General features: G+C 45.7%; 1 protein-coding gene across 1 annotated transcript; it reads left to right on the top strand.

The window, feature by feature from the left end:
- The first annotated feature begins 1,136 nt into the window (after window positions 1-1,136).
- On the top strand, window positions 1,137-23,670 carry kdr (kinase insert domain receptor (a type III receptor tyrosine kinase)). Its single transcript, XM_084164317.1, has 29 exons — window positions 1,137-1,217; window positions 2,343-2,439; window positions 2,640-2,854; window positions 4,656-4,777; window positions 5,500-5,668; window positions 5,918-6,054; window positions 8,741-8,924; window positions 9,133-9,250; window positions 9,345-9,514; window positions 9,756-9,912; window positions 11,248-11,371; window positions 11,464-11,572; window positions 12,023-12,367; window positions 12,526-12,672; window positions 12,769-12,900; window positions 15,797-15,903; window positions 16,322-16,457; window positions 16,575-16,679; window positions 16,793-16,906; window positions 17,362-17,450; window positions 17,694-17,856; window positions 18,029-18,246; window positions 18,338-18,449; window positions 18,561-18,660; window positions 21,225-21,330; window positions 21,475-21,623; window positions 21,770-21,854; window positions 21,942-22,027; window positions 22,158-23,670. The coding sequence occupies exons 1-29, from the start codon at window positions 1,148-1,150 to the stop codon at window positions 22,381-22,383; spliced, it is 4,092 nt and encodes a 1,363-aa protein (XP_084020443.1). The 5' UTR covers window positions 1,137-1,147; the 3' UTR covers window positions 22,384-23,670.
- Window positions 23,671-25,330: the final 1,660 nt, after the last annotated feature.

Below are 25,330 nucleotides of genomic sequence, written 5' to 3'. Positions count from 1 at the left end.
AAACTGAGGGGGGACCTTACATATAATTGTATGTGTGGTACAGAGATGGGGTATTCATTAAAAAATCATGTTAACCACTATTATTGCACACTGAGTCCATGCAACTTTTTGTGTGACTTGTTAAGCACATTTTTACTCCTGTACTTATTTAGGCTTGCCATAACAAAAGGGTTGAATACTTATTGACTCAAGACATTTCAGCTTTTCATTTTAAATTCATTTGTAAATGACTTCCACTTTGACATTATGAGGTATTGTGTCACAAAATCTCATTTAATCAATTTTAAGTTCAGGTTGTAACAACAACGTGGAAAAAGTCAAGTGGTGTGAATACTTTCTGAAGGCACTGTATCTGCTTCCCATGTCCTCTCCCCAGTGTTTTTATTTCATCATGTTACTCACCAATCAACTGCACTTTGATTCTTGTAGGCTATTTCCCCTCCAGTATAGGCCTATTGAGTAGATTTAAACCATTGTCAAATCCTAATACCTTAGTTCAATAGATAACAGGTAATTATGAGCAAACATTTGAAGGGGTAAAATATGTGTATGTGGTGTGTTTTGTAAAGTGAGCAGAAAAATTATTTTATGAAGTGAGATTATAAAATACAGGCATATACATGTGCAGAGTGGTGTGATGGCGTCTGAGTAGCCTACTGTGTGGAAATGCGCCTTGGCTATAGATCTAGCATTTGACCTCGTTCTTTGGGTCGATTTATCCAAGTTTCTTTGAAACAGGTCGGTTATGTTGAGAGATAACGGGTCGGGGGCTGAGGAGATGGGGACGCTCGCTCCTCCCTTGCGTTGTCTACCTCCTCTCTCTGCTACAGCGCATTTCCACTGCTCGCTCCTAGCTGCGCTCCATCCTTCCTCCTCCACTGACTCAGGCGCCAAACTGTTGTGCACGACTCACTGTCAGACTGTAGTGACCTCAGTGCACTGCTGTGAAGGAGATTTACCTATTTTATTAAGTTCCGTGTGTTTTTGGCTCGTCATTTTGTCACATTGTCCAGTGGAATAGAAATAGTGTCGGTGTGCGTCAAGAGGTGATGAACGGATAGCCTTTGATTACTTCTGGAGTGAACTTGTATTGCGTGTTCATGCGGGGACAGTCCATCTACATTCACAGTCCATCTATTTTCGGACGATGGCAAAGGCATTCTCCGTCATGACTTTACATCTCGTTGGCATTATTATGGGAGTCAGCAGTGTGATTGGTAAGATGAAACAGAAAGAATATTGGTCAAATTGATTCAGTTTAATATGTCCTGAAAAAATCTAACGGCTACCTCAATGTGTTTCAATTGTGGTTTATTATAAGTTTACTAACACTAACAACTGTATTTAGATGTTTATTAGAATGACTTAAAATCATTTTAATGATTTTTTGTTAGGTATAAAAGTCTAAAATCTCAAATGTTCTATCTCACTAGGGCAGTAGACAATATAATAGAACATAGTTGAATGATTGATCATCAATTAGTAGAAGTTGTGTAATAATTGGTAACATCCACCAGTGCACATGCCAGGTATAAAATGTGATGCATTAGATCATTGCAATGTGTTCTCTTGTGATTCTCTTGTACAATTCCTCTTGGCCCCACATTCTGTTGTGGCTCTCATTCCCCCTGGCCCTTGGCCCTCAATCCGTTTAATAATCCATTCTGATTGGAAATCACTTCTCTTGAGGCAGTTTAGCAAATTAAGTAAGGGCTAAATATTCCACATTTCACCATGTAGCATACATGTCCAGGCCCTCACTGGCTGGAGGGCTGTATCCTCTAGAACAGGAACCCCACCTTAGGTGACACAGAGCTGGCCTATTGAGCCTGACCCAGCCCATCTGCCTCGGCTTCCTGTTTTGACACAGCTCCACTTCGCAATTTGCTGCAGAATAGCCCCAGAGTTAATAGAGTCCATGCCATGGGTGCAAAAAATTTCTCCTGTCTGTGGTTTCCACTGTTGGGATGATTCAATAAACTGTATTTTATAATTGACTTATGGACATATTATTTTGTGTTCTGGCTATCAACATTCTAGTTGCAGAGAATAAACTATTATGTTTGAGGAATCTGGCATCACCCTACCAGAGTGCAACACTATACATGGATTCTGGGATTTGATAGGAGAGCAATAACCATAGTTGGAACCATTAACCATCTGATTTCATGTTCAGCCGTCACTCCCACTCAACACATTTCTATACACATGATTTAAGGTTGATTTGACATGACAGTAAGCAGTCACATATTAATCTCCACTGTGTGGTAATGCTGACTGAACTGTTGAGATAAGCCAATCATCAGGGTGATTGACTGGCTGTTTCCCGTCTATTCCTACAGCGTTAGAACTCCGGTTCATGCCTGACCCCCCAACACTGAGCATCCAGGACAAGGTCCTCAGGATCAACACATCAGACTCGTTGGACATCACCTGCAGGTAAGACATACTGGAACCTGATGGGCCTCTCTCCCACAGAAGCCTGGCAAATATTGCCAGGAACATAACTCAAATAGTCTTAAAAATGATATCAACTACATCTGATACCTCACATAATGAGTCTCCATACAAGTCATCCATCCATCCAAATGTTCCCCTACTAACGATCATCATTGTCACTCCGTTCTTTGGTTCTACAGTGGCCGTCAGTACCTGGAATGGACCACATCCTATAATCGCATCCGTGCCGGCAGTCGTCTCTCCACTGTAGACTGCAGTGGGTCAGGATTCTTCTGCACCACATTACACATTTCCTCGACCACTGTCAATGAGACTGGAGAGTATCGGTGCTCCTATAGAGACCTGGCTGTGAAGGATAGCAAAACCTCTGTGGCCGTTTATGTCCATGTGCAAGGTGTGCATCATCATTACCTCACTCTGAAATAACAAGTAGGCTTACCGAATCCCTGAACAGTGACTCAATGGGTGATCTTTCCTATCTGACCCAAGAGCTGCTTACAGTAGAGCTTCCTTAATTACAATTGGCTGCAGGCAGGCCTACCTGATCTGTTACAGTGCCTTCGGAAAATATTCAGACCTTTTCCACATTTTGTTATGTTACAGCATTATTCTAAAATTGATTAAATTGTTTTTTTCCATCATCAATCTACACACAATACCCCATAATGACAAAGCAAAAACAGGTTTTTAGAAATGTATGCTAATTTATTACAATGGGAATATCACATTTACATAAGTATTCAGACCCTTTACTCAGTACTTTGTTGAAGCACCTTTGGCAGCTATTACAGTATTGAGTCTTCTTGGGAATGACGCTACAAGCTTGGCACATCTGTATTTGGGGAGTTTCTCCCATTCTCCTCTGCAGATCCTGCAGATCCTCTCAAGCTCTGTCAGGTTGGATGGTGATTGTCGCTGCACAGCTATTTTCAGGTCTCTCCAGAGATGTTCGATCAGGTTCAAGTCCGGGCTCTGGCTGGGCCACTCAAGGACATTCAGAGACTTGTCCCAAAGCCACTCCTGCGTTTTCTTGGCTGTGTGCTTAGGGTCATTGTCCTGTTGGAAGGTGAACCTGAGCGCTCTGGAGCAGGTTTTCATCAAGGATCTCTCTGTACTTTGCTCTGTTCATCTTTCCCTCGATCCTGACTAGTCTCCCAGTCCCTGCCGCTGAAAAACATCCCCACAGCATGATGTTGCCACCACCATGCTTCACCGTAGGTTTCTTCCAGACTTGGCACTTGTCATTCAGGCCAAATACTTTAATCTTGGTTTCATCAGACCAGATAATCTTGTTTACCATGGTCTGAGAGTCTTTAGGCGCCTTTTGGCAAACTCCAAGCGGGCTGTCATGTGCCTTTTACCGTCTGGCCACTCTACCATAAAGGCCTGATTGGTGGAGTGCTGCAGAGATGGTTGTCCTTCTGGAAGGTTCTCCCATCTCCACAGAGGAGCTCTAGAGCTCTGTCAGAGTGACCATATGGTTCTTGGTCACCTCCCTGACCAAGGCCCTTCTCCCCCGATTGCTCAGTTTGGCAGGGCGGCCAGCTCTAGGAAGAGTCTTGGTGGTTCCAAACTTCTTCCATTTAAGAATGATGGAGGCCGCTGTGTTCTTGGGGACCTTCAATGCTGCAGACATTTTTTGGTACCCTTCCCCAGATCTGTGCCTCGACACAATCCTGTCTCGGAGCTCTACGGACAATTCCTTCGACCTCATGGCTTGGTTTTTGCTCTGAGATGCACTGTCAACTGTGGGACCTTATATAGACACGTGTGTGCCTTACCAATCATGTCCTGTCAATTTGATTTACCACAGGTGGACTCCAAGTTGTAGAAACATCTCAAGGATGATCAATGGAAACAGGATGCACCTGAGCTCAATTTCGAGTCTCATAGCAAAAGGTCTGAATACTTATGTAAATAAGGTATTTCTGTTTTTAATATATCATACATTTGCAAACATTTCTAAAAACCTGTTTTCGCGTTTTCATTATGGGGTATTGTGTGTAGATTGCTGAGGACATTTTAAAAAAGAATCCATTTTATAATAAGGCTGTAACGTAACAAAATGTGGAAAAAGTCAAGGGGTCTGAATACTTTCCGAAGGCACTCTATATGTACAGTATGAATTACATACTGTATGTTGTTAGCTCTTATTATGTCTTAAAACATCTTTATGTATTTGTGTTTTATTTCAGACTTTAAAGTGCCATTTGTGCCCTCTGACAAGGACTATGAGGTTGTGTTTATCAGTGAGGGAGTGCAGGTCATCATCCCATGCCGAGGGTCCGTGGAAGATCTCAACGTCACGATACATACCGTAAGGACAGATCCACTGACTTTATTGTCCTTTTGGGGGGACATTTAAGGCATACTTGTTATATTTAAAAGACATTAAAACACAGAACAGTATTACAGTATGGGATACATGCAATAGATTCTGTTCAGAATGGAGTGAAATTTCCTGAAGTTATTCTATTGTGTCTTATTTTGTCTAAAGTTGACAACTAAGCCTTCTTCACTTCCAACCCACCTTTCCTCTAGTCTATCTGCATAATGTAGCAAACAAAGCCAGTTGGTAAAGGCCTTGCTCTCTCAGGTATGTTTTGTTAGACTGCAGGCTATGTGAGTGGCAGATAATGTCATCGCGGATTCTGAATAGAGTCTGTTGCATTGTTTCCATGTCAGATCAGGGGAACAATAAACTGAGTTTCCATTTCCTGTCTGGGTTGTCCCCACCTCTTCTCCTGGACAGATCAGTCAATATCTGATCTCTGGGACCTCATATATGGCCTGTAAGGTTCATTGGACATTTCACTGAAAATGAGGGTTGGAAAAACCACAACACCCTCTGACCTAGCAAGTGCTGACCAAGTGGTAAAACATCACTCATAATTTCCATGTGAGGGTTGGTCGGTCAGCACCACTACATAGAGTCAACCAACATAGAACCTGCTTTACTCCATTTTGTAAAATCGATGAAGTTGTGATATCTGTAATTTTGTATATATCTATTTATTTTTTTTGTGACCTTTTCATCAGAAGTTTCCCAAGAAAGAACTCTATCCGAACGGGAAGGATATTTTTTGGGATAGCATGAAGGGTTTCTCAGTTCCCAGTCACCTGATCAGCTATGCTGGAGTGGTCTTCTGTCAGACACACATACACAACGAGACCTACAAGTCACCTCTCTACATTGTTGCTGTTGTTGGTAAGTGGGTTAGGTTTTAGTTTAGTGTATGAATCCTGTTTGATCCCCTCTATGCATCACTTACCTTGCCAAGGTCTCATTCAAAGTGTCAATGTAAGTTTGTGTTTATTTGTGTTTACATAACTTAATGCATGTGTGTGTTTATCTAAGTGTATTGTCTGCATGCATGTACGCTGTGTGTGTTTGTGAGTCTCAGGTGAACAATAGTCTGCTCACTGCTCCGCTGTGTCTCCCCTCCCTTCTTCGCAGGATATAAGATCCATAACCTCACCCTGACGCCGGCACATGAGAGGCTGTCTGTGGGGGAGAGACTGGTGCTCAACTGCACTGCCAACACAGAGCTCAACGTTGCCATTGACTTCACCTGGACACACCCTCTCAGCTTGGTCAGTATCCTGCATTGCCCACCCTTATAGACCGACTGTGATCACTAAATTAACATGAAATCACTGACTTAGGCTTTATTGACAGACATGTTACTCATCACACTGCTTTCAGGAACTTTAAAAAAAAAACACAACTTCAGTTCAAGGCTGCCCTTATATAATTCATGGTATCATCTTCTCATGTACACTTAGGGGAGACTGGGGTAGGTTGCGACAAATGGGTTAAGTTGAGCCACCCTTGTTTTTAGGAAACTGTCACGATCGTCGAACACAGAGGACCAAGGCGCAGCGTGGAATGCGAACATACTTTTATTTTTAATGATCGCACGAAACAAAACAACAAAAGATACGAAATGTGAAGTCCTTGGTTACAATACAAACCATACGGAACAAGATCCCACAAACACTGTGGCAAAACAGGCTACCTAAGTATGGTTCCCAATCAGAGACAACAAGCAACAGCTGATTCACGTTGCCTCTGATTGAGAACCACACCGGCCAACATAGAAACAAATGAACTAGATAAACACCCTAGCACACAAAACACATAGAAACCACACACCCTGGCTCAACATAACAGAGTCCCAGAGCCAGGGCGTGACAGTACCCCCCCCCAAAGGCGCGGACTGCGACCGCGCCAAACATAAACCGAACAGGGGAGGGCCGGGTGGGCATTCCTCCTCGGAGGCAGTTCCGGCTCCGGGCTTGACCCCCACCCTCCAACAAACCCCCCAAAGCGCCCCTGGTCCGATCTGGCCATGCTGGCCGGAGCTGGACTGAACACTGGTGGAGCGGATTGCTCTAGTTCCGGAGTGGAGCAGCTGACCGGTGCCGGACCAGGCACCGGTGGAACAGGCACGGGCTGTGCCGGACTGACGACGCGCACCACAGGCTTGGTGCGGGGAGCAGGGACGGGCCGGACCGGGCTGACGACGCGCACCATTGGCTTGGTGCGGGGAGCAGGGACGGGCCGAACCGGGCTGACGAAGCGCACCATTGGCTTGGTGCGGGGAGCAGGGACGGGCCGAACCGGGCTGACGAAGCGCACCACTGGCTTGGTGCGGGGAGCAGGAACAGGCCGGACCGGGCTGACGACGCGCACCACAGGCTTGGTGCGGGGAGCAGGAACAGGCCGGACCGGGCTGACGATGCGCACCACAGGCTTGGTGCGAGGGGCAGGAACATGCCGGACCGGGCTGGCGACGCGTATCACAGGCTCGGTGCGAGGGACAGGAACAAGCCGGACCGTACTGGGGACACACACCACTGGCCATATGCGGGGATCAGGAACGGGCCGGACCGGACTGGCAACACACCCCAGTACCTCTCGCCGTGCCTCTACATTCTCCTTCCCCCTGGTGACCAGTGACTCCCGTAACCTGGCGGCCTCCTTTGCCAACCCGCTGAACCACTCTATCCCGGCCTCCTGCTGCCCCGTCGTCCACAGCGTGAGCCCCCCCCTAAAATTTCTGGCCGTCTCTCCTCCCCGTGGGCCAGGCCTCCATGGCTCTCGCCAGACTCTCGCTCCTCTGCTCCCAAGTCCAGCCTCTCTCCTCCTCCCGCGGCTTGACCCAGTCGAGGTTGATGTCCTTTAGAGCCCTCTCTGGCGTTGGCTCCTGGACACGCTGCTTGGTCCAGTTATGGTGGGTTCTTCTGTCACGATCGTCAAACACAGAGGACCAGGGGCGCTATGGGGGGTTTGTTGGAGGGTGGGATCTTGTTCCGTATGGTTTGTATTGTAACCAAGGACTTCACGTTTCGTATCGTTTGTTGTTTTGTTTCGTGCGATCATTAAAAATAAAAGTATGTTCGCATTCCACGCTGCGCCTTGGTCCTCTGTGTTCGATGATCGTGACAGAAACAAACACAAAATTAATCATTTGATCAAATATTTAGGAAGAGGTCATCATTTCATGGAGTCTGTGAAGGAAGAAACCACATGGAAAAAGTGGTAAGCAAGTTAGATTTAAAAAAAAAGAGAAGATTTTCACCAAGACAAATACATTTATTGTATTAGAGGTTTCATGATGCTTGTATCTAAACCAAAGTAGATAATTGTAAGATTGTTCTATACAACAGTTGGGGTCTCTATAAGCTTCAATATGAGGTCCTAAACCTAGCATGAAAGTGCATCCTTGTAGCTGTGTGGGCTAATATAGTCTAAATGTTTGCCTTGGGGTAAGTTGAGCCAATGGTTGAGCCAATAGCAAGTTGAGCAAATTGAGGTGTTTTCTTCCCAGAAGTAATGCAAGGCATTAGTGCTGGGATATGAGGTAACAACAGGGCTTGGCCTATGTTAAAAGTGTTTTAAAAAGTACAAAGTGTTTGTTTGGTGTTACCCCTGTGTTAAAATATGTTAAAAATGATTAAAAGACAAAAAAGCGATTGTGATTGTGAAATGTGTAGGCAGCTTAACTTACCCTGTCTCGCGGCTTAATTTACCCCATACCCGGACAAGCTATATTTTCAAAACTGTAATGTTTACATGAATTCATACTATTTCCAGGGATACACAACATCCTGAAATATATATAGATATCTTTGTTAGAAAGAATACTATATTTCCCTTGACAGAGTGATGCTGAATGTAGAAAATTGCTCAACTTACCCACTCTCCCCTATACCAGTCTTTAGGTTGATTTATGGAGCTCTTATCCCCTCGCTCTCCCTTCTGCCCCTCTTGCAGGCCCCAGTAAATGGCTCTGTGCGGGCCTACACCACGTCACACAAGAAGAAGCTGTGGAACCATCTAGAGCTTTCCAATAAACTAATAGTGGAGAATGTGACTGTCAACTACACAGGAGAATACAAATGCACAGCCTCCAGTGGACAAATGGTCAAAAGTGCATCTACATCTCTCATGGTCTATGGTAGGTACACCAGGTTCTTAGTGATTTAAGTCTCATCAGTTGTCCAAGGTACATAGTCCGGAGGTTTTGCAGAGAGTTTGCGGATATCCTCTTGTTGGTTTAGATTGAATATTTCCCCTGGTCTGTTTTTTTGGCACAATAATCCATTATGTTATTTTGTGACATTGAATTGTTCTGATGACGTTTGTGTTGTTTTTGTTGTCATTAGAAAAGCCTTTTATTGTTTTCGATGACCACAAGTGGGTTAAGGTTCTGGGGGTGAACGTTAGCCAGACCACTAAGATACCAGTCAAGTTCGACGCCTACCCAGAACCTACAGTCAGATGGTATGTTGATCATGTACAGTAATTATATATATACTTGTAGTAGTTTGTATTGTATTCTAAGTAATTTAAATGTAACCTGTCCTTAATTCTGCAGGTACAAGAATGGCCAGCTTATCAGTAAGGATGACTATCGATTTAAACCTGCCAGGGACTCTCTCACAATCCTTGAAATTACTGAGAACGATGCTGGGAATTACACCGTGGTCTTGACCAATAAGATAAGAAAAGAAGAGAAGAGTCGCTCTGTCCAGGTCTTGGTCAATGGTATGTACCTCCTCCCCTCCTCTCTACCATTCCTCTCTCACTACTCTCTCCAGTTTTCTCTTCCTCTCCCCTCTCTCTCTTCCCTCCCCTTTGTCCTATAATTTCCCCCCCTCTTTCTCCTTTATACTGTACCTCTGTCTTAGACTTAAATTGTGATGTGACCATTGCCTTGTTCATACTGCGCTTAGCCCAGGGCCATGTGGAGTTTGCACCTGTCAAGTCTTGGTTCATGTCTCCTCAGTCCGTCCCCATATCATTGAGAAGGGGGTTGCCATGGACATGGATGTCCACATGTATGGCAGCAGCCCCACCCTCAGGTGCACCGCCCGTGGAATCCCCACCCCCACACATATCCAATGGCAGTGGATGTCCAGAGAGGACTGCCCAATCATCTTCCAGTAAGTCTCACATTCACTGTGTGTGTGTGTGTATGTTCGTGCGCGTGTGTGTAACCTCACCCTGATTCGTGCGCGTGTGTGTAACCTCACCCTGATGCTCCTCAGATGGTCATTGTCAACAGGTTGTTGATTCTGTGGAGGAAATACAGCATTCTAGATGTTGATGAAAGCATTAACAGAGTCAATGAGTGTGCCCTCTGACCTGCATCAGATAAGTGGATGTGCTTCATACTTCTCACAGTAAGTTGTGTGCATAGACTGAGAAAAACATGAAGACCAAGCTTTTCTTTGTGTGTTTGTATGATGTTGTATGTGTTTTCCATATGATCCCAGTATTATCTATGGATTATGCTTAGCCTTGTATTCAAGAGAACTTTGATGATTGAGTCTCTTAGGAAGATTGTGATTGGGTAAAGCTGGGGCTTTAGAATGGGTTGTGATTAGTGAATGGGCCCCTCAGGTATGCAGTAATGTGAGGATTGTTGATAGAGTGGTTGGAGTGTATGGTCCAGTCCACTGCACATACCATCAGTAAGGCCTTATCTTCAGCCTGCACATCCAAGCACTTCCTCAGTCATGGTCAGGGTTTCCTGTTGTTCCCATTGCAATACTCTGTCTAAAGGCTTCTTCCTGTGAAACCCCATCTCTACCTCCTCGTCTTCCCTCAATCCTTCACTACCACCGCTCCATCACTCCAATCATCTCTAGCTCCCCGTTTGACATTTACATGTTCCCTCTCCACTCTACCACTCTACCACTCTCTCTCTCTCTCTCTCTCTCTCTCTCTCTCTCTCTCTCTCTCTCTCTCTCTCTCTCTCTCTCTCTCTCTCTCTCTCTCTCTCTCTCTCTCTCTCTCTCTCTCTCTCTCTCTCTCTCTCTCTCTCTCTCTCTCTCTTTGTCTCTCTCTCTCTCTCTCTCTCTCTCTCTCTCTCTCTCTCTCTCTCTCTCTCTCTCTCTCTCTCTCTCTCTCTCTCTCTTTTTGTCTCTCTCTCTCTCTCTCTCCGTCTATTTCTATGCTACTCTTTGCTCGTGCTCCTTTGCTTGCGTTCTGGTCGCTACTGTAGTGGTGTGTTTGTTGACGGTCCTACCCACTCCAGTCTGTAAATAAATGACATAACCTCTCCTGAAATAACCATCTCCCAGCTGAGAACAGGGACCAATAAACCCATAGACCAGGGACCTACATATTATATTTATAAAGATCATAGTTGTCTTTTTACATTTGTGTGTGCATGTTTATTTGTGTTTGTGTATGTACGGTGCTGTGCTTATATGGATCTTCTTTGTCTGATTATAGCAGTGTGTCAGTTGAGTGATCTTGGTTTTGTCCTGCAGGTCAGGAGTGGTGAACTCTGGGGTCAAGCTGGAGGGCTGTACCAAATGGAGGGACATCAGCAATACCACCGGGCAGGAGAATCCTATCGATCGAATTAGCACTAACACAGATCACTTACACAAGGTCAAGACCATTCCTTCCTCTCTAAGTGATCGCAGTCATTTATGATATCAATTAATCAGTAAAATAACAGTAAAGCTCATGTTTGTCTGCAGACTGTGAGTTCTCTAAAGATCCAGAAAGCCAAGGTCCACGCCCTCTACAGATGCTTGACTTCTAACAAAGCAGGACAAGATTCACGAAACATCCTTTTCCATGTGACACGTAAGCTTCTTTTTATGTTTCTTCTGTTCTTTTTGTTTGTGTTCATTGGTGCATCATGCACAGGCCGTGCACAGACCTTTGGAGGGGCAGGTGCTCAAAGTGAACCCCCGCCCCCTAATTATCCAATTGTCCTGTAGCCACATTTCTGCATACATATCTTTTAGCATAGGCCTTTATTTCCTGCAAAATCACACTCATCAAGCTAGCTAGCTATGCTGTTGAAACAATCTAAATTAGCTAGTTTGAAGGGCAATTCATAGACTAAAAGTGAAATAAAAATGTAATTATAAAAAAACGCATCCAATCTGAAAGTGCACTTTTCTAATAGGAGGGCAAAAGGGCAGGTGCTCAGGCACCCTTAGACCTCTATCTGTGCACGTGCCTGATCATGCATTAGAACACCTCATGATTGTGTGTGTGTGCGTGTGTGCATGATTGTTGGCTCTACAGGTGGTCTGGAGCTGAGTGTGTCTCCGTCCCAGCAGCCCATTGAGCAGGACCAGGTGGTTCTGAGGTGTAAGGCAGACAGGCTGTTTTATGGAAACCTAGCCTGGTTCCGTGTGGGGAATGTGTCTGACCCAGAGCAGGTCCCAGCCGTGCAGCCCTGTCAGGCACTGTTCCTGTCCCAGGGGCCCCTATCCCAGGCTGTCCTGTCTGGCCTGCAGGGCACCAACGTCACCCTGGAGCTGCCCCTGACCAACGTGTCTCGGGGGGACGAGGGGGTGTACGCCTGCCAGGTGGAGAACATCAAGACTGGGGAGAGGACCTGTCTCCTCCGACACCTCACCCTCAGAGGTCTGTACCTGGACCATATTTATCAGTCAACTCCTCCACAATCACTTGGACCACTCTAACAGGCCCTTAACCAAGGTTCTCTCATGGGCACCGCATCTTTCCAGATCTAGTCTAGTGTTTGGGAGAATCTTTAGAGTCTTTTCTCCTTGTTTTTGTAGCTCTCGAGGCTGCGAGGATCCTGAACAATTTGACAGACCAGAGAGTGAACGTCAGTGCGACGACCATGCTAATATGTGAGGTGACCGGGACACCCACCCCGACCGTGATGTGGACCAAACACAACCAAACAGTGGTGGAGGGCTCAGGTAAGGGCATGACCCAATGGTTAATAATACCACTTCTACTTTGTGTTACGTAAAGTACGATACTGGTATTAATGCCATGGTCTCTTTTTGCCACAGGTGTGATTCTGAGCCGATTGAACCGTACCCTGACCATCCAGCGTGTGAAGAAGGAGGACAGTGGTCTGTATACTTGTACTGCCTGTAACAGCCGTGGCTGCGACGCATCTCAGGCCTACCTAATCACTGAAGGTCAGTGACCGCACTACGGGAAACTGAATCACAGCACCACAGGACAGGAAACACCACTAATCACCCTGCAGACATGATGCAGTATTACAGAATGCCTGTATGTTCTGTTCTCTGGTGGTGTAACCATAACCAAAAGATGGCACAGCCATAACCAAAGAGGGATTCATACCACAATGAATATGTTAAGTTTTAACATGATGTCTTACCCATAAACTCAGTCTTACCCAAAATGTCCTATATAGCTAGGCCATTCATTCATTTATTGATTTATTTATAGCTGGCCTCAAGGTTTCCCTGATTCACCTCCCACTTAAGACATTTTGTTATATCAAAGATGAAGTGTATAAATAGCTATTCCTCCGCGGGGCAGGAAGCGGGCCCGGTTAGAGCACATCCTCCTGGGAGTTTCAGAATACAAAACAATCAGAAGCCCAGCGAGGACAAAGGGAGAGGCCAGCCCTGGCCCCCTGCTCCAGCTCCCCTCTCCCCCTGTTCTTTTAGAACACTGAGACACAGCAACAAACAAACAGACGTGCAGAGAGTGAGCAGCCTGGGCCTACGTGACCCGGGCCCCGCCACAGGCCAGTGGCCACTTGCCCGTCACCCAGTCAGAGCTCAGGGTCTCTCAGGCGCCAGACAGCGAGCCTCACTAACGAGTCAGGACAGAGGACAGAGGCTGCCTCAGCTCACTAACGAGAAGTTCATCTTATACGTGGGCGGAGGACGAGAGAGGGATATTGGGAGAACAAGATAGAGAGAAAATGGGATAGAGATGGAAAGAGAGAGAAGGTGTACGGATGGCAATGTTAACGATGGGGTAGATCATTAGAGTTCTACAGCTTGTAGTCACAGATTTCTGGTGTAATGACAGTTTTTTCCTAGGTTGACTTTGGTCAGAGTGGTGCTGACCCCAGAACATTTGTTATGACTAGATAGAATAGCAGGTCTGCTCACAGCCTGAATTCCAACAGTGGCCTTCCTCCAATACAAACACGCACACAGACACACAGGTTTCCTGAAACCGTGTTCCTCCTAGCTTGGTACTAGGCAAATACTCAAAATTCCAAACTGACAGAGACAATCTATTTCAAAAGAAAAAACACAGAACTATGAAAATTGTAAATGAAATACAATTTTGTCAAGTCATTGACATTAGATCTGACTGACATGCTGAAAGCTGTCTGTTATGAAATAGTTTTAGAAAAATATGTTCTGGCTGACATACAGTGGGGAGAACAAGTATTTGATACACTGCCGATTTTGCAGGTTTTCCTACTTACAAAGCATGTAGAGGTCTGTAATTTTTATCATAGGTACACATTAACTGTGAGAGACGGAATCTAAAACAAAAATCCAGAAAATCACATTGTATGATTTTTAAGTAATTAATTTGCATTTTATTGCATGACATAAGTATTTGATACATCAGAAAAGCAGAACTTAATATTTGGTCCAGAAACCTTTGTTTGCAATTACAGAGATCATACGTTTCCTGTAGGTCTTGACCAGGTTTGCACACACTGCAGCAGGGATTTTGGCCCACTCCTCCATACCTTCTCCAGATCCTTCAGGTTTTGGGGCTGTCGCTGGGCAATACGGACTTTCAGCTCCCTCCAAAGATTTTCTATTGGGTTCAGGTCTGGAGACTGGCTAGGCCACTCCAGGACCTTGAGATGCTTCCTACGGAGCCACTCCTTAGTTGCCCTGGCTGTGTGTTTCGGGTCGTTGTCATGCTGGAAGACCCAGCCACGACCCATCTTCAATGCTCTTACTGAGGGAAGGAGGTTGTTGGCCAAGATCTCGCGATACATGGCCCCATCCATCCTCCCCTCAATACGGTGCAGTCGTCCTGTCCCCTTTGCAGAAAAGCATCCCCAAAGAATGATGTTTCCACCTCCATGCTTCACGGTTGGGATGGTGTTCCTGGGGTTGTACTCATCCTTCTTCTTCCTCCAAACACGGCGAGTGGAGTCTCATCAGACCACATGACCTTCTCCCATTCCTCCTCTGGATCATCCAGATGGTCATTGGCAAACTTCAGATGGGCCTGGACATGCACTGGCTTGAGCAGGGGGAACTTGCGTGCGCTGCAGGATTTTAATCCATGACGGCGTAGTGTGTTACTAATGGTTTTCTTTGAGACTGTGGTCCCAGCTCTCTTCAGGTCATTGACCAGGTCCTGCCGTGTAGTTCTGGGCTGATCCCTCACCTTCCTCATGATCATTGATGCCCCACGAGGTGAGATCTTGCATGGAGCCCCAGACCGAGGGTGATTGACCGTCATCTTGAACTTCTTCCATTTTCTAATAATTGCGCCAACAGTTGTTGCCTTCTCACCAAGCTGCTTGCCTATTGTCCTGTAGCCCATCCCAGCCTTGTGCAGGTCTACAATTTTATCCCTGATGTCCTTACACAGCTCTCTGGTCTTGGCCATTGTGGAGAGGTTGGAGTCTGTTTGATTGAGTGTGTGGACAGGTGTCTTTTATACAGGTAACGAGTTCAAACAGGTGCAGTTAATACAGGTAATGAGTGGAGAACAGGAGGGCTTTTTAACAGGTCTGTGAGAGCCGGAATTCTTACTGGTTGGTAGGTGATCAAATACTTATGTCATGCAATAAAATACAAATTAATTACTCAAAAATCATACAATGTGATTTTCTGGATTTTTGTTTTAGATTCCGTCTCTCACAGTTGAAGTGTACCTATGATAGAAAATTACAGCTCTCTATATGCTTTGTAAGTAGGAAAACCTGCAAAATCGGCAGTGTATCAAATACTTGTTCTCCCCACTGTACTTACATAATGATTGAATAATGAAGAGATAAATACCCTTGTACAGTGTACTGTAGTTCATATACTGTCATTGATCTCACTCTGGTTATTGTATTGATTATAGGAACGGAGGATAAGACTAATGTGGAGCTGATTGTTCCAATTGGCTCTGTGGTCATTGCCATGTTCTTCTGGCTACTCATCGTCTTCGTCATCCGCAGCAAGAAAAGAGTAAGACTACCCTTCTCCTCTTCCCCAGAACCTTTCACTCGTTTTCACAATCCTGCCACACACTACCCCACACACACTATGCTACACACACACAGTGGGCTGGGTCTGACAGATGAGAAGTGACTGGTCTAGCTCTGTGTCCACACTCCTTTGTATTAGGGAACAACAGAGCCTCATTCTGCTGCCAGAAGTCACATAGCCCTCCCTCCGTCACTGGCCTGGCCTGGCATGGCCTCTCACTGATGGGCCAGAGAAGAAACTGAAAGGGGACTGAGGAGACTAACACATGACACATGACAAAAAACTCCAATAGTGAAACACATGAGGGGGACTGCCATGGGTGGAAGAGCACGGTTGGTCATTATTGTGAATATTCATGTCTGTTTTCTCTCTCTCACTCCCTTCTCTCTCTCTCTAGCCAAATAATGGGGATATGAAGACAGGTTACCTGTCCATCATCCTGGACTCTGAGGACATGCCCATGGACGAGCACTGTGAGAGGCTCACATACGATGCCAACAAGTGGGAGTTCCCTTGTGACAGGCTGAAGCTAGGTGAGACTTTCAGATCCTTATAGGTCAAGGTTCTGTGAGAAAGAGATGTTATACACACATTAAGTGAGACTTAAGTTTTATATCCACTGTCTGAAATGATACATGGTGTGTTTAAAGGGGACCAATTGGGGCAAGGAGCTTTTGGACAGGTAGTAGAGGCAGCTGCCTTTGGCATAGAGAAGGCCAGTACCTGCACCACAGTGGCAGTCAAGATGCTGAAAGGTGAGTGCAACTCCTTCTCATCCCCTACACACATGCAAGCAACACACACACACACACACACACACACACACACACTGAATGAGCTGATTGAGTGTTATCTCTGTCCAACACAGAGGGAGCCACCTCCAGTGAGTACCGTGCGCTGATGTCAGAGCTGAAGATCCTCATCCACATCGGCCACCATCTCAATGTGGTCAACCTGCTGGGGGCCTGCACCAAACCAGGGAGTGAGTCATCACATTATGAACACACACTAACACATTTCATATTTCACATATTTAATATTTCACTTTCCCCATGCCAATATCCTCCACCTTTCTTTTTTATTTCTTTTTCTCTCTGGCCAATTCTGGTTCTACCTTTCTTGGCCCCCCTTCCTCCTCCTCGTCCACTTGTGTTCTGCACATTGTGTTCATCAGGAAGTATCTACTTTGTTAGCGGTGAGAGGCGGAGTTTAACAAGCATGCTCTGTCTGTCCTAATTGTATATCTCCTCAACCCCAGAGAGGAGGCCATGTTCCGGCAATTGGAGAAGAGGGCCTCTGTTTCCATGTCCTCTCTCTCTTTCTCACTTCTTCGCTTTCCACACAAACATTCTACAGTGCTCCAATAAAGTGATGATCTTCCTCTGATGTTTAACATTTTCTCCCTCCATCTCCCTTCGTCCCTCCCTCTCCCCTCAGGTCCATTGATGGTGATTGTGGAGTACTGTAAAAACGGCAACCTTTCCAGCTACTTAAAAAGCAAGCGTGGAGAGTACAGCCCCTTCAAGGTAAATGTGCCGTGCCCCAGCTACAATAGCCTGTAAAGCCCCGCCAGCCTCTGATATGGTTACACTGGTCCCAGACCATTACACAACTGTTCTCCACGACACTCTCACATTGTCTGCCTGATCCGCTGAACTGCCAGCTTCCATTTTATGTTGTATTGTTAGGGCCAGGAGTTTTCCAGCCCAGTTTTTCAATTGGATTTTTGGTCCTTGATCCTTTGATATGCAATTTCTCCATGGTAACAGAGGAGGAGGCCGCGGTCTAATCAGTTGGAGCGGATGGGGGAGGACGTGACTGAGGGGGACCTGGGTTTGGGGACCAGCACCCACCTGGATATCTGCACTGGGACAGCAGTCTGCTCCAGACTGGGAGAGGAGAGCGCTGTCAGCCACATAGAGGAGGAGGATGGTACTGCAGCTCTAAACCTCCATACTCACCACATGCAAATACTGTACATATCACCCATATCCACCACTGCGCTGATCACAATGTATACTGTATGATGTGATGATGTAAACTCACCACTGTATTTGTTATGATATGTATGCTTTTACTAAATGATCAATTTAACCCCATGCAGAGTATTGTGAGTGGGAGGAGCACCTGACCGTGGAGGACCTGATCAGCTACAGTTTCCAGGTGGCCAAGGGCATGGAGTTCCTATCCTCTCGCAAGTGCATCCATCGGGACCTGGCAGCTAGGAACATCCTGCTCTCAGAGAACAACATTGTAAAGATCTGTGACTTTGGTCTGGCCAGAGACGTCTACAAAGATCCCGACTACGTCCGCAAGGGAGATGTAAGTTACTAAGAACACAACGTAACCTCAGACACTAAAAGTGGTTATGACGTCTTATAAACTGTGCTATAAATTGTGATTCTCTCTACAGGCGCGGCTCCCTCTGAAATGGATGGCTCCTGAGACCATCTTTGACCGGGTCTATACCACACAGAGTGACGTGTGGTCCTTTGGGGTCCTACTCTGGGAGATCTTCTCTCTAGGTGAGCCAGGTTACCAACAGTACCGCTGTTGTGTCCTGTGCACGTGACAAACTTTGATTTGATTAACCCTAACTGTAACTGATAATGTAACGGTTGTTCTCTCTACCACAGGGGCATCGCCCTACCCTGGTGTTGGTATTGATGAGGCCTTCTGCAGGAGGCTGAAGGAAGGGACCAGAATGAGAGAGCCAGACTACGCCACCACTGAGATGTGAGTGGGCTAATGAGAACATAGTACAAGTTATTACATACAGAATCCTACTGTCACGATCGTTTACAAACGAGAAGGACCAAGGCGCAGCGTGATATGCATTCATATTTATTTCACGAATAAACGCACAACCAAAACAACAAACGAACGTGACGTTCAAGGTAGACAAATAACATACCTCACACGGAACAAGATCCCACAACTAACAGGTGCCAAAAGGCTGCCTAAGTATGGTCCCCAATCAGAGACAACGAGCAACAGCTGCCTCTGATTGGGAACCACATAGGCCAACATAGATCTACACATTCTAGATCTTAAACATAGAACATCAACATAGCAAACACAACACAGAAAATACACACCCTGACTCAACAAATACAAGTCCTAAGAGTCAGGGCGTGACACTACCCCCCCCCCCCCCCCCCAAAGGTGCGGACTCCGACCGCGCCACATAAACATAACAGGGTAGGGGCCGGGTGGGCACTCCGCCTCGGAGGCGGATCCGGCTCCGGGCGTGACCACCACTTACTCTCCACCTCCCTATTGCGCCCCTGGTCTGGTCTGGACCTCGGCGCGCAGCTTCCCCTCTCCTTCCTCCCACGACGTACCAAGACCTGTCTAGACCCTGGTGTGGGAGACCCCGAACCTGGAGAGGGGCTGACGTCTGGACTGGAACCGCTGACTGGAGCTGGATCAGGCACCGGTGGAGCGGATTGCTCTGGCTCCGGAGTGGAGCCGCTGACCGGAGCTGGACTAGACCCCGGTGGAGCGGATTGCTCTGGCTCCGGAGTGGAACAGGCACGGGCCGTGCCGGACTGGACACACACACCACTGGCTTGGTGCGGGGAGCAGGAATGGGCCGTGCCGGACTGGACACACGCACCACTGGCTTGGTGCGAGGGACAGGAACAGGCCGGACCGGGCTGGCGACGCGCACCACTGGCATGGTGCGTTTCTCCTCTCCTACCTGGGCATCCTCATTCATCGCCCTCCGGTAATGGACGGCCTCCTCCTCCGTGATTCTCCCCCAACCGAGGAGGACATCTACTAACGTAACCTCCTGTTTAATTCCCGGCGTTTGCTCCTGAACACGCTGCTTGGTCCTATTTTGGTGGGATCTTCTGTCACGATCGTTTACGAACGAGAAGGACCAAGGCGCAGCGTGATATGCATTCATATTTATTTCACGAATAAATACAGCCTTGCAGCCTTCACGAATAATACAGCCTTGCATCAACCAAAACAACAAACGAACGTGACGTCCAAGGTAGACAAATAACATACCTCACACTGGTCTGGACCTCGGCGCGCAAACACAACACAGAAAATACACACCCTGACTCAACAAATACAAGTCCTAAGAGTCAGGGCGTGACAACTATGTACATTAACATTGTTGCATGAGGCTATAGATAACTCGATGTGGACCTAGTGTATTATAGTGCATTATAAACCCAGTAGTTTTGGTCCTGGATGCTGATTGGCTGAAACCGCATTTTAGCCTTGTGTATATCTGACAATATACCACAGGTATGACACACAAATAATTGTTTATTGTTTTATGTATGTTGGTAACCAATAGGGATGGGCATTTGAAATAATTTCCCTATTTGAATAATATAATGAAATGTTTTTGGATATCCAGATAGTCGAAATACGTGTAAAAAAATACGTTTGGGAACTGGCTTGCTGCGCAGCCTGCGCCACTTGGGAGAGAGGTGCAGCTCAGTTTGCTTGCAGCAGTGCGGGAGATGGGCAGGGGTCGGTGTGTTTGACACGGGAGGGAGAGAGGGGGAGAGAGAGAGAGAGATCACCCATACAGCCTTGCGATAGTTAGACATCCCATCTTGTAATGCTTGTCTTTACTGCATCAAATTGATGTAAAGAAGCTAGCTAAGATAGCCAGGTATGTTAGCCAGCTAGCTAGCTACCTAGGCTAATTGAGGCTATTTTGCTGCGTTTCCCATCCATTCAGTTTCATTGTTTAATCCGTTCAGATTAAACAACAGCATTGCTGATGGTTGCTCATTGTAGCCTACTCCTTCTCAATTAGCTAATTTAAATACGTAATTTTTATCCATTTTGCATTGATTAGAGATCTCCCACGTCTCCTTGCTACACATGGAGCCTCTGACTGTAGTGCCATGTTGATTAGCCAACAATAACAACAAACGCGTGAAACCCGTATAGTCTACAGTATGTATTTTAATGGGGTGCACCATAGGTCATAAAAACTACATTCAAATGTTTGTTGTTTTATTAAATTAAGAATTTCAAATGTCATGGTATGTCCTTGTGTGTAACAATGTCACATAGATAATTTAATTTAATTTAGACAAAGCATTTTCATTGTTAAAATAGGCCTATGATTTTTTCTTCTAAAAAATGTATACTATCGCAAGTATTCAAATACTAATGTCAGTTCGGATATTAGAATATTTGAATAGCCTTGCCCACCCCTAGTAAACAGTTTATTATAGCAATAAGGCACCTCAGGGGTTTGTGGTATATGGCAAATATACCCTTGGGCCTTTTTGCTTAAATGTAGTGATTTGCTCTCTTAGATATCAAACCATGTTGGACTGCTGGCTGGACAAACCCACAGACAGACCAAATTTCACCGAACTCGTAGAACATCTGGGAAACCTCCTACAGGCCAGCGCTCATCAGGTGACTGTGATTGTGTGTACATGTATACATGTGTTTGAAAAATGTTTTGGGTATAAGAGGTATGGGCGTGTCTTCATCTTATTGTGTGTGTATGAGATGAGAGAGTGAGGTCTGAGAGTGTAATTGGAGTGTGTTTATCTTCAGGATGGGAAGGACTACATCCCTCTGACAGCAGTGGAGGTGGAGGGGAACTCACTCAGCCCTGAACCCAGGAACCCCTTCACCAGGATCATCAGAGAGGAAACCCCCGACCCCCAGATACACTACGACAACGCACCCCTGATCACCCTCGGGTCAGCAAGCATGCATCACATTGATGTGTCACAAATGAAACCCTCATTTAATGGACTACCTTTGCACAATTTGTATGAACACTTGTTAGTTGTTAGATTAACTTGTGGGGCCGAGCTGTTGACCCTCCCCTCACTGCTCCTTATAGGCTCTCCCAGCAGAGTGACAGGTGTAATCAACCACTCAGTGTGAAGACCTTTGACGACATCCCTGTGGAGCATAGCATCATCATGGTGAGTGTCTCCATGGTCACACACAGTGTCCCTCCCCCTCACATATCAACAGCCAATGAACAGAGTCCCTGTGGGTGTTTCCTACAGGAGGGTCAGACGGACAGCGGTATGGGCCTATCACCAGAGGAGATGAAGAGGCTGGACCATCAGCCTCACCGCACGCCCAACTTCAGGTGAGTTCACAGGACTATAACCCCCAACCCTAATGGTGTTGTGTGATAATCAAGACTCTCATGGCATTGGTATATTTGTTTGTTACTATATTTGTTTATTTAGTTATAAATTCCTCACGTCCTCCCCCAGCCACATCCGGCGATGTAAGAGTAAGGAGTCCCTGGCCTCTGAGTCGTCCAATCAGACGAGTGGGTACCAGTCAGGCTACCACTCAGATGACACTGACGCCCCCATTTATGCTAATGAGGAGATGATCATGAAGAGAAGCATTCAGAAGAAGCCGCTGCCGCCCAAAACAGCAGGCAAGTTCAGTGTTGAGGTGCGCTACAGTGCACCCCCTGTTTTTATTCCCTAATGGTCACCACCATCATCACTAGCACTGTTCCCCTCAATGCCCACAAAATATACCCCTCTCCTTGAGCCTGGTTTTGTACAGTTTACCCTCCCCTTAGGCAGCACACAGAAGGACCCTCGGGTGACCATCAGGAACAATCACATCACATGTAATAGTGCCTTATACATTTAATTGTTTATTCTGTCGAAGTATTTTCATAAGAGATAAATGTAATATATTCAATGGGATTGTTAAAGGTTGTATGCTGTAGAAAACCCTCTCTCAGGCCCTGGGACACAGAGACACAACTTTGGGACTTCTAATTCTGTGTGACTTCTAACTGCACCAAGTAAGCGCCCCACCCCCGCTGGAGCCTAAACCCGCTGGTCATAATCTGGCACTTCACACCTCTGTTGCTAGGCCGGGTTGCTTTATCACACCGTGGGGTCAGCTAATCACAGGCAGTTATTTGGGGTCACAGATCCCCAATTCCTGCCTCTTTCTCTTAGTCTTCAGCAGCAGTGGCAGCATGAGGAGCTCTCTCAAACCTCTACCCTGCACACCAACAGCTGGGCCACAACCCAAGGACCTTTCTACTGCAGACCTAGACTTTCCCAACACACGCTAGTGTTAGTGCAAACCACTTCTACTAGTCCTACCTTGCTACGTTGGTGTGTGTGTGTTAAGTGAGTGCAATAAAGTGTGTTCTGTACATCCGTCTCCTACTGGTCATTACCACGCCTTCCAACAGAGGCGTCGGGATGATTGTACCTATATTTAACTGGCACCTCTTTCGGAGACCGCCACTACGCGCTCTTTTTCATCTGTGCAAATTCATGTTTGTTAAGACCACTGTTTTTAGCGAGCATTTGGAATGCTATCATGTTCACACAGAAAATGGAAGGTCAGTGGAACCTAGCCACAGGGCCACACCCACTTCCTGAGAAGCAATCTGCCCACTTCCTCTATTGCAGGAAATGGCAACTCTAATTTGGGACAATTGAATGAGCAAATGTTTTCTTTCTTTTTCTGTCAATTGTGTCTTATTGGACGAAGCCAGTCTACATCATGTGGTTTTATCAAATGCAACACCTTTCCATTTTTGTAAGGAAAGGTTTATATCAGATTAATTTGCTTTTTCTAGATTGTTCTTGCCTCTCAATTGTACAGTTTATTACAATTAATGTTGTCTTTGTTATAGTTCTTACCTTATTTTATTGAAACCAATATCTACTTTACTAAACTTGTAAATGTAACTAGTTTTATAAAATAAATATATGTGCGTGCGTGTACGTGCGCAGACCCCTCTTTTCCTGTCTCTGTCAAATTTACCCTGAGGTGACAATACTTTCCCATCTTGGCTATTCTGTATGTGTGTGTGTTTGTATAATACCTTGGGTATTTTCTTATGTATATCCAGCCTTTAAATAGATGTTCAGAATAGCCCAGACAAGGCCTGTGTGACATGGCTCAGAATGGTGAGGGCAATGTAAAAAAACATTTTTTAATTCATGCAGATCTAATACCTGTACAACTACTTTGGAGCCTGGATACTAATTGTGGCAAGTTTGTAACTGTTTTGTGTTCAGTTATTTGTTGTGAGTGGGCATCTTTACTGGGTTCTGTTGAGGTTTATTTGACCTCTGACCCGCACTGTGCCAGGAAGTAAAGCTGAAAATGTTCAGACTATTTATTACAACCCACCATTTCAGGATGAGTTCAAAGAACAGCATCTCACTATAACCTTGAGGACATCTCAGAGCATGTAATTGCACACACACTCTTGTAACAGTGCATTCTCAATACCACAGCACTCAGAGCCGCTGATGACCGTGGATCTGTGGTTAACGAGTATAGAGGTGCTTCCCTGGGAGTGTGTGTAAGTGTTCATGAATGAATATTTGTCCTCAATCAAGGACAGCACTCTGTTTAACAATAGCATACCGGAGGAAATGTTTTGCAGCAGTAGAGGAGCTTGTTTTCCACTTCTGCACAAACTACTGTGGAGTAAATATATAACACCAAAACTCTCATCCGTCCGTTAGTCGGAACTCTGAGCTGTAGTTCTGCAGGATCTGGTAGTTCCGTTTTATGGGTTTCAGGAAATTGTATGCAGTTCCACTCATTGACTATAGATGCCTCTGTCTCCTGTGTCTTGTCTGTACTCGAGATAGCAGAGCTATAGGACCCTCTGCTGTTTGAATGGAGAACACACAACATCTACATGTCTTACTCTGGTCCTGTGGGGAACTGGTGTGCATGTTATAGTGCACATGCATGCATGCGTGTCTGTGAACCTGTTTCTGTGGGTGTCTGTCTGTCTGTGATTAGGTCAGAGTTCCGGTAATGTCTATTGTTTGGTAAAATAATACACCATTTTAAAAGAAAGGCTGCAAATGTGTCGATACAAATGTGTTTGTTGGTGAAGAGAGTAACGAGACACACAGACACACTCATACAAAAACAGAATATTATAAGATAGAACAGCCCATCCTTCTCTGCTTCAGGAACTCTGTGTAATTTCCTCTGGAATGGACAAACAGGCCCTGGGCATAGTTCTGCACCACCAAGAAATACCTTGGCATATATACACAGACACAGGCCTAGACCCTGACACAAAACACACACACAGACACACACACTTACTTGGCTAGAAGACCGGACATAAGACTCACTGGAAGACAATTGGGCAGTCCTGTCTGGAAATGGATATCTATTGAATGCATGTGTATGTTAGTGCACGTCTTCCAATCTGTCTGTCTGTCTATCCTCCAACAGGACATCTCACTGGAGCCATAGAGAGCCATAAACCCACATAATATGAGTATTTAGTTTACGAGCAGTTGTGTTTTATTGGTTACGTGGAGAGGTTAGCAGCGTTTCTGTTAAAGTGGAGAGTTTAGCAGGTTTAGTGGCAGGTCAATTGGTTCAACCTATTTATGAAGTCGTTTTATTACATCCGTAGAGT

The sequence above is a fragment of the Coregonus lavaretus genome (assembly GCF_964263955.1).
Source record: "Coregonus lavaretus genome assembly, chromosome: 6".
In the NCBI taxonomy this organism is placed as follows: Eukaryota; Metazoa; Chordata; class Actinopteri; order Salmoniformes; family Salmonidae; genus Coregonus; species Coregonus lavaretus.
Note: the sequence above shows the minus strand (reverse complement) of the source record. Positions and strands in the feature narration are given on the sequence as shown.